This window comes from Symphalangus syndactylus, chromosome 4, assembly GCF_028878055.3.
Source record: "Symphalangus syndactylus isolate Jambi chromosome 4, NHGRI_mSymSyn1-v2.1_pri, whole genome shotgun sequence".
NCBI lineage: Eukaryota > Metazoa > Chordata > Mammalia > Primates > Hylobatidae > Symphalangus > Symphalangus syndactylus.
The window spans coordinates 79,502,159-79,517,527 of record NC_072426.2 but is presented as its reverse complement, the minus strand read 5'-3'; the positions used below and the strand labels follow the sequence as shown (position 1 = coordinate 79,517,527).

Here is a 15,369-nt window from a genome sequence, read left to right as displayed (position 1 = left end):
ACATTTTTTCCTTCATTTCAACTTTGGTGAATCTGACAATTATGTGTCTTGGAGTTGCCCTTCTCGAGGAGTATCTTTGTGGCGTTCTCTGTATTTCCTGAATCTGAATGCTGGCCTGCCTTGCTAGATTGGGGAAGTTCTCCTGGATAATATCTTGCAGAGTGTTTTCCAACTTGGTTCCATTCTCCCCATCATTTTCAGGTACACCAATCAGACGTAGGTTTGGTCTTTTCACATAGTCCCAAATTTCTTGGAGGCTTTGTTCATTTCTTTTTATTCTTTTTTCTCTAAACTTCCCTTCTCTCTTCATTTCATTCATTTCATCTTCTATCAGCGATATCCTTTCTTCCAGTTGATCGCATCTGCTACTGAGGCTTCTGCAATCTTCGCGTAGTTCTTGAAACTTGGCTTTCAGCTCCATCATCTCCTTTAAGCCCTTCTCTCCATTGGTTATTCTAGTTATCCATTCTTCTAATTTTTTTTCAAAGTTTTTAACTTCTTTGCTATTGTTTTGAATTTCCTCTTGTAGCTCAGAGTAGTTTGATCGTCTGAAGCCTTCTTCTCTCAACTCATCAAAGTCATCCTCCATCCAGCTTTGTTCCGTTGCTGGTGAGGAACTGCATTCCTTTGGAGGAGGAGATGTGCTCTGTTTTTTAGAGTTTCCAGTTTTTTTGGTCTGTTTTTTCCCCATCTTTGTGGTTTTGTCTACTTTTTGTCTTCGATGATGGTGATGTACAGATGGGTTTTTTGTGTGGATGTCCTTTCTGTTTGTTAATTTTCCTTCTACCAGACAAGACCCTCAGCTGCAGGTCTGTTGGAGTTTACTAGAGGTCCACTCCAGACCCTGTTTGGCTGGGTGTCAGCACTGGTGGCTGCAGAACAGCGGATTTTCGTGAGACCACAAATTCAGCTGTCTGATAGTTCCTCTGAAAGTTTTGTCTCAGAGGAGTACCCGGTTGAATGAGGTGTCAGTCTGTCCCTACTGGGGGGATGCCTCCCAGTTAGGCTGCTCAGGGGTGAGGGACCCACTTTAGGAGGCAGTCTGTCCGTTCTCAGGTCTCCAGCTGCGTGCTGGGAGAACCACTACTCTCTTCAAAGCTGTCAGTCAGACAGGGACATTTAAGGCTGTGGAGGTTCTCGCTGAGTTTTTGGTTGTCTGTGCCCTGCCCCCAGAGGTGGAGCCTACAGAGGCAGGCAGGCCTCCTTGAGCTGTGGTGGGCTCCACCCAGTTCGAGCCTCCTGGCTGCTTTGTTTACCTAAGCAAGCCTGGGCAATGGCGGGCGCCCCTCCCCCAGCCTCGTTGCCGCCTTGCAGCATGATCTCAGACTGCTGTGCTAGCAATCAGCAAGACTCTGTGGGCATAGGACCCTCCGAGCCAGGTGCGGGACACAATCTCCTAGTGTGCCGTTTTCCAGGCCCGTTGGAAAAGCGCAGTATTAGAATGGGACTGACTCGATATTCCAGGTGCCGTCTGTTTCCCCTTTCTTTGACTAGGAAAGGGAACTCCCTGACCCCTTGAGCTTCCCGAGTGAGGCAATGCCTCGCCCTGCTTCGGCTCGCGCACAGTGCGCTTCACCGACTGTCCTGAACCCACTGTTAGGCACTCCCTAGTGCGATGAAACCGGTACCTCAAGCAGAAATGCAGAAATCACCCGTCTTCTGTGTCGCTGGGGCTGGGAGCCGGAGACCGGAGCTGTTCCTATTCGGCCATCTTGGCTCCACCCTCAAAGTATTTTCTTAAGATCTGTAAGTGACCTATGCACACAGAGAACAATATTTAGTGTTCCTGGTTAGAGAAGGCATTTTAAGTTAAAAGAGGAATCAAATACTGTTTTCTATCTACAAAGTTTGTGAGGATAAAGAGCAGTGACATTTATACTGCTGTTTAAAATTTAAGTTGCAGATAACTTTTCAAATAGACAATTTGGTGGTAAGTACCATATTATTAAGAAGAATCCATATAATGGCTTTTATAAATACATTTCAGTGAATTTACAGCATGGGATAATATGTGACCACTGAAGGTAGAAATATATAGAGAAGTAGGTGACATTTGAAAATGTATTTTGGTGTATCAAGTGAGAGTAAAGTTCAGTTTGATTATACATACACACAGACTACAGTCTTGTGCTATCTGAAATTGTGTATGAAATATGATAAAATTTGTTATTTGAGGGCATTGGTTTTAATATAAAATGTTTTTCCTTTTTATTATCTTTGATTTCCACATTGAGCATGTACAATGCTATTAGAAAAAGATTATTATTAATGAAATAGTTTTTGGGAAGAGCAGGAATATAATTTTGCAATGATAAAAATAATTTCTCACTTTCCATATTTTAATTATTATTTTTTGTGGATTAGTATATTCTGTGAACTTTTACCATCTTCAAAAGACAATCTTTTTACCTGTGCTTGTTGATTTACATATATATATTATTAGGCACATATTTTTAGTATATATAGATTTATTACATATATGTCAATAATTATAGATTAATTAGTATAGTTTTATTATTAAGAAAATAAAATAGAAAATATAAGTGCTTTATAGCAATTTTTTTAAGGTATTGAACTTCTCAACTGTATTTATCCTTTTAATCAATTTATCACATGTAAGCTGAATGCCTATTATGTAGAAGATACATTAACTCTCAAGATCCTTTCATCCTTAAAAATTTCACATTTACCTGCTCAGCCTTAGCAAAGTGAGAGATTTAAAGTTGGAGTACTAGGACTGAATCTCAACTGAAGCTTTTCCTCTCATCTTTAAAATAAAAACACTTCTGAAGTGAGAAACTAGTAAAAGATAACTACCAACCACGATTTCGGAAATTTATAACAGCTTTAAATAGTAATATTAATCATTGGAAATACCTAATTTACATGCATTCTATAAATTTAAATATGAATTTACATACATTCTGTAAATCTATGGAATAAAATGAGCCATACCTACTTGAATCCCAAGTTTTCTTTGGCTTGAAGTTTTAAAAATATTAAAGAAGTACTTTGTATTAACAGTTTGTTTTTATTTCAACTCTCCTTTTGTGTAGCACTCTTAAAAGCTAAAATTGCTTTAAGTGTTAATCCTGTGACTAGGACTGCCATCATCCTGTTGTATATACCATATTCTACTTCATGGAAGGCACCGTGAATTGTGTGATGCCTCCTTAGTTATGTACCAATAAAAGATTGTTTAAATTTCTGCAAAATATACTTGTAATAAATAATGACTTATAAGTGGCATTTCAATGTCAGAGATGTTAAAATATGAGAAATAGAGTATCTTAGAATTATTAAAATACAGTTTTATCTCTAACCTTTAAAACATACCACAAAGTAGGCATAATTGTACCATTTTACTTAAAATGCTTTGTTTGTTAAGTAGTAGAAATAATTACAATATCTAACAATTGCCGAGCTGTTACATGTGCTAGGAATTCTTTGAAATACTTTGCACAGATTCTCATGAGGCATCACAGTGATGTCCTGTGAGATAACTGCTGTATTCATCTTCACTTTATTGATGAGAAAATTGAGGCACAGAAAGGTTAAGTGATAGCTAAAAGGTGAAAGACTTTAAAGTAATATTCAAGCCCAAGTTGAACTGAATCCAAAGGCCAAGCTCTTTCTATTCAAATAGGCCACTCTTTCATTAATGTAGTGAGTAATGAGGGCGAATGAATGTTGTACTTTCTTCAGGAGAATATTAAATATTTGTTTTGAAGGCAGAGAAAGAGCATGGTATTTAATGTTGACAATTACATAAATCATTATATGTTTTGAGACAGTGGACTAAACTTTCCTAAAAAGTCCTCTCACTCTCGTAGGACTGCTCTACACTGGGCCTGTGCCAATGGCCATGCAGAAGTAGTAACACTTCTGGTAGATAGAAAGTGCCAGCTTGACGTCCTTGATGGTGAAAACAGGACACCTCTGATGAAGGTAAATGGTAGCCAGTTCTTTCAGCAGGAGATGGATTTGGTTTAAATACATAGAATAAAAATGAATTTATCTCATTGAAATGTAACTAGTTTGTGAAACCTGTGGAATATTTATTTATATTTCCTATAATTTATAATTTACTTCTTGCTTTAATATTGACAGGCTCTGCAATGCCAGAGGGAGGCTTGTGCAAATATTCTCATAGATTCTGGTGCTGATCCAAATATTATAGATGTGTATGGCAACACAGCTGTCCATTATGCTGTTTATAGTGAGAATTTGTCAGTGGTGGCAAAATTGCTGTCCTGTGGTGCAGACATAGAAATGAAGAACAAGGTAGACATTAACCAATGTCATTTTCAAAATATTTGAAATCCATTTGTTTTAACATTAACATATGTAAATTGTTTTATATTTGGAAGCTCAAACATTCCTATTTTTCTATGAAAATAGTTTGACAAAGCTTAATTGTCTAGGATTTTGCTTTAAATATTAATATTTTTACAAGAACTATTAGTATGGCTTTTCTGTGCATTATGATAAATATTTGAATTTGTTAAAGGTAAAACTTTTTCAAATATTCTCTCCCACCCAAGTTTTTTTTTTCTTTCCAGTTAGTGTAAAACCACAAGAAAGTAAAATTTGCCTGCATAAATTGAGTCAACATGTAAAATTTAGGAGACATGCAGAAATCTGGATTTCCTCTTAAAGGATTGAATCTGGTGTCTCTTGAGCCCATATGACTGTTTGGTATGCTATGAAGACAGTCTAGCTTTACACAAAGCATATGTTTCCAGTTTGCTACTGTGCCCACCTAGTTACATCACTTACTCAACTTACCTCTCTTGCCTCTGTAAATATTTCAGTTACCAATTCCTCTCTCATAGTATATTTTGGTAAAGATTTCAAGTTATTGAAGACAGTTTATAGGTGTTTTTAATATATAGTTTATATTTTACATTAATTCATTAATAATAGGGTTATCTTCTAGAATTTAGAATATTTTTTAAATGATGATTTTTCTTCATATAAACCATAAATAATCATCTTCTATTAGAAGGCCTTTAAGCCTTTTTAGATTAATCATGGTTATATTTGAATAGGTTATGTATATTGCAGAAAATATTATATCTTTCTCCACAGAATTGTCCCTTGAAATTCAAGTGATTTAGTGGCTTCTATTTTGCTAATCCATATACATGAGTTAGAACTTTCATTAATAAGCCTTTTTATTCATACTTCCGATATTTTGCCAAAAAATAGTATCAATTACAATAGAAACCAGAATAAAAATGGATTATTGCATTTTAAGAAGTAGATATGCATTAGGATCCTAGGAGTATCATTATAATTGAGAATAAAATTTTATACTGAATTTCTTTTCTTTTTTCTTTTTTTTTGAGGCGGAGCCTTGCTCTGTCACCAGGCTGGAGTGCAGTGGCATGATCTTGGCTCACTGCAACCTCTGCCTCCCAGGTTCAAGCGATTCTCCTGCCTCAGCCTCCTGAGTAGCTGGGACGCAAGCATGTGCCATCATGCCCAGCTAAATTTTTTGTATTTTTAGCAGAGATGGGGTTTCACCATGTTGACCAGGATGGTCTCGATCTCCTGACCTTGTGATCTGCCCACCTTGGCCTCTCAAAGTGCTGGGATTACAGGTATGAACCACCTTGCCTGGCCTTTTATACTGAATTTCTAATAGCTGAGATAAAATCCTATTGTCTGGTAATAGGATAAACCCCATGGACCATTTAATAATAAGCAATCAAAGTTTATTTGAAGCCAATCTCTTTTAATTTAGAGCCACTTCCTTAGTGACCCATTTAGAGCAGGAGTGCCTGACATTGGCATCTGGAATCTTGGGATCATTGATAGAAGAGAATCAAGTGAGTTTGTATCACCCAGAGGAAGCCTCCATTTTTGGGGGGAAGCTTTCAAAACTGCATCCCTGAAATCCTAATTTGTCAAATGTTAATGTTTGCCACAAAAATATACTGTTAAATAAGGATTAGGTAAAGTTCAATTCATTTCTTGAATAATGAACATTTAATTCACAGTTTTATAACATTTCTTGAACATAGATAATGGTGGAATCTGTTGGGGTACAGTGTTTCTAATAAGGTAATTATTCTTTGGAATATAGTTGAAACACTGTTCTAGAGGTAATAATTTAGATTACTAATTTAGTAAAAAACAAAGTATTTACTACTATGTCTTAGGGTTTAAGGATATAGAGGTAAAAGATACAGCCCCTGCCCTCAAGAAGCTCTTGGTTTACATGGGAAACAATAAAGTCATTACAATATAATGATTTCTGGAGATAACCAGAGTTAATGTGGTGATGCAGAGGCTGAATGTTTACAAGAGAAGGTGCAGTGCATGGGAAAGCACAGAAAAGTGAGAAAGAAGGGATTGCTACTGATTTACTTTCTATTGTTTAAGTTCATAGGATATTATATAAGGTATTCAGTTCAGCTGAGAAATATGTAATTTCATGAATTATAAATTGTTTTTGCTGTTTTACAGGCTGGCCACACACCACTTTTACTGGCCATAAGGAAAAGGAGTGAGCAAATTGTGGAATTTTTACTGACAAAAAATGCAAATGCAAATGCAGTTGATAAGTTTAAATGGTATAGTAGTTTTTTAATTAAAAAACACTTGAGTAGTGTGCTAGAGTAATAACATTCAAGTCAGAGATATTAAATTAATAACATTTACTTAAAATTATTAGATTATACAGAAAAATACCAACACAAATTATCAGTTAGGAAGAAAAGCAATCATTTGGACTGGTCAACATAAAGAACAGTATATAGTAGGATTTTCTTCTTTTATTATATTGACTGATTCTTATTTGTAATCTGATGTTTTTGGTTGCATTATCTTCTATTGGCTAAAGTGGTTCTGTATTAGTTTTAAGAAGTATGAATTTTTAGTTTACTTTATAATTCAATATTGAATGATTAACACCTTTATAGTATTTTTCTAACTTCTGTTTTTCATACACTTTTGAAAAATGCAATATTTGCTGGGCATGGTAGCTGTCATCTGTTATCCCAGTACTTTGGGAGGCCAAGGTGGGTAGATCACTTGAGGCCAGGAGTTCGAGACCAGCCTAGCCAACATGGTAAAACCCCATCTCTATGAAAAATATAAAAATTAGCCAAGCATGGTGGCACATGCCTGTAGTCCCAGCTACTCAGGACAATATTATTCCTAATATTGTTTTAAGCCTTCAGATTGCTCTCACTTGTCCGACTTCTAGCTAATTTTGAAGTACAAAATATTATATCAGACTAAGGAGGAAATAGATAATTCTTCACTTAAAACTTTGCCTCTTTTAGATTAGTGAACAGAACATAGTTTCTTGCCCCTCAGTGGACTTTATGTTAGCCAATTCTACTATGCCATACCCCAGTGAGACATGAGTCTTTTTGCCCCTTCCTTTTAGCTTTGGTCGCGATTTACAAGGATAAACACTTGAGCACTCAAGATACTTAACGTTTGTTAATACATGTAAATAGTTAATTCTACACTGACAGGCACATATTAAATTGGTTCTGTTCCTAATAGTGAAGTTATCTCTTTGTTATTTTAGCACAGCTCTCATGCTTGCCATATGTCATGGATCATCAGAGATAGTTGGCATGGTTCTTCAGCAAAATGTTAACATCTGTGCTGAAGATACGTGTGGAATGACTGCAGAACATTATGCTGTTGCTTGTGGATTTAATCTGTAAGTGTTACATTTAAAGGCTAGGTGAGATTTTATAGTTTGTTTCAGGTAATTTTTGGATGACAGTGAGTTAGTTCACTTCATCGGCCAGAAACTAGGCAAAAAGCTAGACTAGTTAGAAGGAGTAATGGCTCCAGGATTCTTTATTTTAGGGCTTTAGGGACGCTAATGTTGTCTACTTGATTTGAAGTATAACCCCTATGCATGGGATAAACATAATGTCACAGTTTTGGTTTTTCTAATTAGTTATTTGGGTCTCGAAATGTCCACTTTAAGCAGAAAACCTGATAGCGTCCCCTGGGGGCTGTCTTCCATACCTTCATTCTTGAATTTTTTAAAAGAATCTGAACCTAAGCCCAAGAAAGACATTCCTTTTATACAAGTCAGAAGGACTGGGGAGGAAATCGCCATTCTCTTCATTTTGTTGTTTCCACTGATTCTGTTGCTGCATCGTTGCCATTGAAACTGCTCCTGCAGTCTGGTAATGATTGACCTTTGTGACCAGGATGCCCTTACCAACACAGATCCCTCAGTCTTCATAGTGTAGACTTCGAAGTTATTACATGTTTTTAAAGTTCACATACATATTCTCAGCCATTGTTTCCAAAGTACCAGCACCCTACTCTGGCAGCTAGAACTTTTAGCTTTAGCCACACACATAGTGAGCAAATTGACCCTTCTCCTCACACTCAAAACCTGATGTGAAACCCACATCTTAGCCTGGACATGGCCTAGACCTTCATGGTAAGTTATCCTTTGAGTGGCTTTTTTCTATTTTCTGTAGCCAACATTAGTTGTGATAGTTTGAAACTGTAAGTCAGGTTGAAATAATGTTACAGGAAGAAATTAGAAATCCATTTTGTCTTTGTTACCAGATCTATATCCCTGGCCCTTTATATCCTGTGTAGCACCATTTTGTAGGTAGTGGAAGGTCTCATCTTATTCTGTAAAATCCCATGTCATCTTTCCCAACTTGTAGTGGGTTCCAACTTGTGGTTGTCACCTCAAGTGATTCTTTTTTCCTAAAAGTAAAAATCTCCCATGCTACTTACATCTCTACCTCGAGTTTTTAAAATATTTTCAAATGCTGCATCACCATGAAGCCATTCAGTAGACTTCACTAAATCTCAAGTAAGTTGGTTAGATTTAACAGAGCTAAGCCTCATCCATCACTGATCAGTCTTCACATATAAAAGTAAGGATTTGTGTGGCTTCAGTGGTACATATAGTAAAATTGAAACAACGTTGAGAAGATCAGCATGGTCCCTGCACAAGGATGACATACAAATATGTAAAGTGTTGCATATTTCTTGCAGTCCCCAAAAGGACATTTTACTACTTTCTAACTAGCTCCAAGGAAATGGTGTGAGTCAAAGCAAAATGCGTGACACCCAGTATTGCAATTGTGATTTTCATACAAAAAATTATTTACATACCGTGATCTATGAAATAAGACGTGGTAACACATAGGATCTTGTGTGCAATATTTTGTTAGTAGGGATCTCAGAAATGAGAAAATACCAACTTGCATCTTCTTTGTGGAACTTACAAAAAATAAAGGTAGGGTTTTGTCTTCCACAGCAGCTGGAAATTAACGTAGTGACTAAGCATCATTCTAACAAAGATTTGTTGGTTCAGAGTTTAAGGAGGTAGATAAAGAGTAGTAGTAGTCCAAGCCAGATGCTGACATCTATTAGTTTTCTGCCCTTGGTGTGACTGATGAGCTCAGTAATAGAGTATAATTAGGTTATCTGCTTTAATGATTTAATATATTTATAAATAAATTTCATTACAAAATATAAAATAGCTTAGATGCTCTGAATTACAAGCCACAAAGAATAGAACATCTGATATCCAAAAGTAGGAATTAATAACAGAAAATTGCAATATATGAATATTATAACCTATGAAGAAACACATTTTTTTATTGTTTTTTTTTTTGTAATTTAATTTTTGTAGAGACATGGTCTCCCTATGTTGCCCAGGCTGGTCTTGAACTTCTGGACTCAAGCAATCCTCCTGTCTCAGCATCCCAAAGTGCTTGCGTCACAAGCATGAGCCACTGCACCAGGCCAATATATTGAGACTTTTAAAATAGTTTCAGCAATAAGGTTCAAGAACAAATTATTTTTTTGCTTCACTATTTCTTTAAGCATTTTTAAAATGTTATCTTGTTAAATCTTTATAATAACCTAGTGAAATAAGGCCCTAAAATCCTCATTTTTAGAAGACATTGAGTCTAAGAGAAGCAACTTGTTCAAGAAAAAATACCCGTTTGTAGCCATGCTAGGACTGATTCTGAGTTAAGAACATTTTCGATATGTCAAGCTAACTCTAGTTAATTTAGTGAGTTATACTGCCCTCAATTCATGAGTGTTTTATCTTTCTTTCTTCTTTAATTAGAAGCTTAATAAGTTCATAGAGCTTACAAACTTAAAGTCTATGGAAAAAGTAATGTTCTGATGTTAGCTCTAATATTGTCTGAAATACTCTAAGAACTTAATAAATTTGGTAAATGTTTTTTATATCAATGTTAAAATAATAATTTTATTTATTTCATTTTTATACATAGCATTCATCAACAACTTTTGGAATATAAACAAAAGATAACTAAAAATTCTCAAAATAGCAATCCAGGTAATACCTCTGATAATAAACTACTCTTGGTGGTGCTACCATAAGATTATAGGAGTGTTAATCACAAAAGAGCTATTAAAAAAGCAATGTGTAAGTAGCATGTGTTTACATATATACCTATATGTGTTTGTATATATATATATATATACATAGCTTTGATTTAATTTTTTAGTTTATAATTCAGAATTCATTAAGAATTTAGTTGTAGGTGGTTTATAATCTCAAAAATATTATCTGAAAAAATATTTAATTGTGGTCCCTAATATCCTATATAATACTTTTGTATAAATAAGTAAAACAATTTTTAAGTTTATATATTGTATGTTTCCTCAACTGTCATAACAATTTATGCTTGATATAAAATGTATAATCCTTGGTGTAATTGATGAGCTCAGTAATAGGGGATTATCAGTTTATCCAATTTAATGAATTAATATATTTATAAATAAATTTTATTACAAATTATAAAATAGCATAGATGCCTTGAATTACAAGCCACAAATAATAGAACATCTAATAATGAAAAGTAGGAATTAATAACAGAAAACTGCAACATTTGAATATTATAACCTGTAAAGGAACACAGTTAAATAAACTGTTAAATAAACAAATATTTATGTTTGTTTATTAAACATAAACAAACATATAAAATGTTTGTTAAATAAACAAATGAATAATTTATTTGTTTGTTTGTTTCTTTATTGTAGAGACATGGTCTCCTTTGTTGCCCAGGCTGGTCTTGAACTTCTGGGCTTTATTTAATTTTTGCAATAAATGATTTGCATTTAGAAAATTAGAATTAATTGCAGTTGGGTCTTGAGCAACATGAGAGTTAGGGTGCTGATCCCCCCCAAGCTGCTGAAAATCTGCTTTATATGAAAATCTGTTTCTTTTGACTCCTCCAAAACTCTACTAATATTCTACTGTTGACTTGGAGCCTGAAAAAAGGTGAAACCATAAGCAGTCAATTAACCCATAGTTTCTATTTTATATGTACTATATCCTGTATTCTTAGAATAAAGTGAGCTGGAGAAAAACTGTTATAAAGAGGAAGAAATATATTCACTATTTATTAGATGAAAGTAAATTATTATACATAAAGGAGTAGGCTGATAAGGAGGAGGCAGAGGAGAGATTTGTCTTGCTATCTTGCAGTGGCAAAGGAAAAGAAAAATCTGCCTATTAGCGGGCTCCTAGAGAGAAAACCCTTATTCAAAGATCAACTGTGTGACATAGTGACTTGTGCCACTAAAAAAGTAACTATCTTTAGAATTTGGAACTCAATAATACTTTTCTTGCACCATAAATGAATGTCAATAAGAATTAACATAACTTAGCGAGGGTGCATCAGTACCAATAGGAGATTATTTTTCAAAGATACCTACTGAGTGCAGAAGTCAGAAAAGCAATTCTTTGTTGAGAAGCGCAGGTTATGTTACATAGTCTTGTACCAACAAGTTCTCAAGATTATCAACTTCATTCCCTCTAAGTTGAAACCAAATAAGATATATTTACTTCATTAGAACAAGATGTGTTGTTCTATCTGCTGGATAATTAGTGTGTTAATAGTAATTTTGCTACAACAAGATACTCTGTTCCTACTAGCCAAAATATTATCATTATATATATTCAACTAGCTCAACTCTAGGCTCAACAAATTATAATAAAAGTGGAAAAAATTTTCACAATAACAGAAGTGCCACTGTGATGCCTAAATATGACACAATACATTGTACAATATGAACTGTATGAGCACATCTTTAATTTATTATACATTTATCAAAGGACTTCTATAGGTTAGAGTTTGCAAGTTGCAGGAGACCAAGATGGAATACACATAGTCTGGGTCTTTAAGGTGCTCATAATACATTAGAGCTGTCTCTATTGAATTTCTGCATTTTTCCAACTGAATTCCCTAACTATGTTTTTTATTCATTTATCCACTTGTCCACTTAACAAATAACTGTCAGGTATCTTTAAGGTACTAAGCATCTTTCTTATTATCATTGTCATTTTTTATTATTTACTACTTTATTAAGGTACTAAGCATTTTTCTTGTTATTATCATCTTTTTTATTATTTACTACTTTATTTAGTGCTTACTCTGTGCCAGAACCCCTTTGGGAGCTTAAAATTATCACTTATTATGTTGTTACCATATTCAGTATGTGTCAGACATTTTATATCCAACGTGAAGAATTAAAGCTTTAAAAAGTTTGGTAGTGTCCAGGAGCGGTGGCTCACTCCTGTAATCCTAGCACTTTGGAAGGCCAAGGTGGGCGGATTGCTTGAGCTCAGGAGTTTGGGACCACCCTGACTAACATGGTGAAACCCGTCTCTACCAAATATAAAAATTTAGCTGGGCCTGGGTGGCCTGCATATGTAATCTCAGCTACATGGGAGGCTGAGGTAGGAGAATTTCCTGAACCCAGGAGGCGGAGGTTGCAGTGATCTGCTGAGATCGTGCCACTGCACTCCAGCCTGGGCGACAGAGTGAGGCTCTTGTCTCAAAAAAAAAAAAAAAAAAAAAAGAAGAAAACAAAAGTTTGGTAGTATTTAAGGGAAGCAAGCTGAATGAGTAGAAGTTTTCCAGGTAAAGAGTCAGAAGGATGATATTTAGCAGAAGGAAAATTTAACCAGACTGTGTGTTTGGCAGAAGGAACATCTGAAGGAACACCTGACGAGGCTGCACCCTTGGCAGAAAGAACACCTGACATAGCTGAAAGCTTGGTGGAAAGAACACCTGACGAATAGGATACAGTGAATTTCTCTTCAAAGATTTTAGCCTGTAAACATCCTTTAAAATTCAAGAGGGGGAAGATTAAGTACAATGAGTTCTGAGTTCCTCATCAAAGAACAAATATGTCAGTATGTTCAGCTTCTCTGTTCTTTGTTCTCCGTTTTAAAGTTTAACTTCCTCGTTCTTTATGCCTCTTTGCCCCTAGTTTCATTAAACAACCCCCTTCTAGCCTCTAACACCTGCTTTGTCTTTAGTCATTCTTAGTCACCTGCTCTTGTCCTTAGTCATCCTTAAACACCTGCTCTGTAACTGTCTTTCCCGCTGAAACTACTCACCCTGCTACTCCAGCTCATACGCCTGCCCTCTTTGAAATAGCCAATCTGAATTAGCTTAGAGTGTGCAGTCCAACCCTATCCAATAGGGAAAAGACACAACAGTAGGGACTAGATGCATTAGGAATAAGAACCCTTTCCCCTCCCTTGTCCGGTGTGATCTTGCCATTGCTCCATCTGCAAGACCACTCTTCTATAGAAGTAAATTTGCCTTGCTGAAAAAACTTGTTGCTGGAGTGCTGACTGTTCTTTGCGGCACCGAAAATTTATTTTCCACAAATTTGGGGGCCCACCCAGCATTCCCATTCTCCTCTGGGGGAGGGTCCAGTCCTCTCCCGTGAGGAGGCGCACCCCGCTGCCTCGTTGCAGTGGCCATAAAGATAAGGAATCAAGACTCAACTGGTGCGATTAATAAACCCGGGCTCTCAGCAACGTGGAAAGAAACAGGCCAGCAACTTTGGGGAAAGGATCTTCACATACCGTGGCGACCAGGTAACTGTGCACAGACCGAGGTAAGAAATGTTGCAGGGGTGACCAAGTATTTCCTTGGTGGTCGGGATATTCTGGAGGTTGAAAGTGTGTGTGAATGATCACAAGCACTACTGCTCGTGGTGCTGTTTGTGTGGATGATACTAAGCATTATTGCTGTGAGGAGTGAGTGGGTCCTATTTGCGATTTTTTATCTAAATAAAAAACCTTTGAAGAGGAATTCACTGTATCCTCATAGGGCTCAGGGCAGATCCTGCTGTGGGGTTTATACCATGATGCCAATGCTAAGAGGGACCTAAAATTCCTGGTTGGGAAGCAGCCAGAGTGGATGAAGCGAAAGAAGGGTGCAAGGAGCCTCCAGCAGGTGGGGCTAAAGGATAGGGAAGAAATCTCTAGCATGCGGGATTGAACCTAACCAGGACCTAACATGGGAAAAGCCCCAAGTAAGACAGGAGCAAAAAAGAAGAGGATAGTAACAAATACATGGCCCCTGATAGTCCCCTGGGTCTCATGTTAAGATATTGGAAGGATAATGAGAGGACTAAACATAAGAAAAAGCATTAGAGGATAAAATACTGCTGTTTCATTTGGACCCAAGTTCCCATTTTCAAACCCTCAATCTTCTGGCCAAAGTTTGGGTCGAATGAGGATATAATGTGTCAACTTCTAATTCAATATGTTAATGATAAAAATCTGGTTTCTCAAGAAGAACTGGACTATGCTCTTTGTTGCAGACAGGGACCTGTCCTTATTCCCTTAAAGACAACTAGGGAAGAACCCAATCCAGCATCTCAAATTGAAAAGTTAGAGGAGCTGACTCCCACACCTAAAGCCAGCACGTGGGAACCCCTATACCATTTTGCCCCGCTCAGTGCCTCTGACCCTTCCCCTCGGGCAGCTGCTGCCACCCCAGATCCCACCCCAGATCCTTCTCCTGCTCACGCTGTTGCTCCTCCTTACAACTCTAATTCTTGGGAGTTATCATCCCATGAGCCTGTCCCCTGCCAGCCTAAATACCTCTCCCTAAAGGGACTCCAGCATGAGGTACAGCAATGTAAAAAGGACATTCAGAACTTCCCTTTTCCCTGCACACCTAAGGAGTCAGCCCCAACTCTCTTCCCCTTAAAGGACATGCCACAAGGAGGAGGAGCCATTGTATTTGTGAACGCTCCCTTGACCAGTTCAGAAGTCTGAAGTTTGAAAAAGGAAATTCAGCCATTGTTAGACGACTCTTATGAGGTGGCTGATCAGGTTGATCAATTATTGGGACCTCAGTTATACACTTGGATCGAGTTTATGTCCATCCTAGGCATCCTCTTTTCGGAGGAGGAAAGAAGCATGATCTGATCCATAGGGCTGCTATGGCAATTTGGGAATATGAACACCCTCCTTGTCAAAACGTTCCTACCACGGACCAAAAATTCCCTGCCCAAGATCCCCGGTGGGATAATAACGCAGACCACCAAGAAAACATGCAAGACATA

General features: G+C 36.7%; 1 protein-coding gene and 1 non-coding gene across 4 annotated transcripts in view; both read left to right on the top strand.

Moving 5' to 3' along the window:
• Positions 1 to 15,369, top strand: part of ANKRD30BL (ankyrin repeat domain 30B like) — a 42,648-nt gene that overhangs the window by 7,196 nt on the left and 20,083 nt on the right. Inside the window, exons 3-8 of one of the 3 annotated variants that reach the window (XM_055275195.1) lie at positions 3,834 to 3,948; positions 4,111 to 4,284; positions 6,475 to 6,581; positions 7,550 to 7,687; positions 10,260 to 10,414; positions 12,981 to 13,081. In XM_055275195.1, the coding sequence (XP_055131170.1) occupies positions 3,834 to 3,948; positions 4,111 to 4,284; positions 6,475 to 6,581; positions 7,550 to 7,687; positions 10,260 to 10,368 (643 nt within the window). In that variant the 3' untranslated portion in view covers positions 10,369 to 10,414; positions 12,981 to 13,081. Of the gene's footprint in view, positions 1 to 3,833; positions 3,949 to 4,110; positions 4,285 to 6,474; positions 6,582 to 7,549; positions 7,688 to 9,646; positions 10,147 to 10,259; positions 10,415 to 12,980; positions 13,889 to 15,369 lie in introns of those variants that run through there. The other 2 variants (XM_055275197.2, XM_055275196.2) reach the window with 2 other exon arrangements.
• On the top strand, positions 8,895 to 8,998 carry LOC129481376 (U6 spliceosomal RNA). Its single transcript, XR_008657386.1, has one exon. It is a non-coding gene; the product is annotated as a U6 spliceosomal RNA (small nuclear RNA).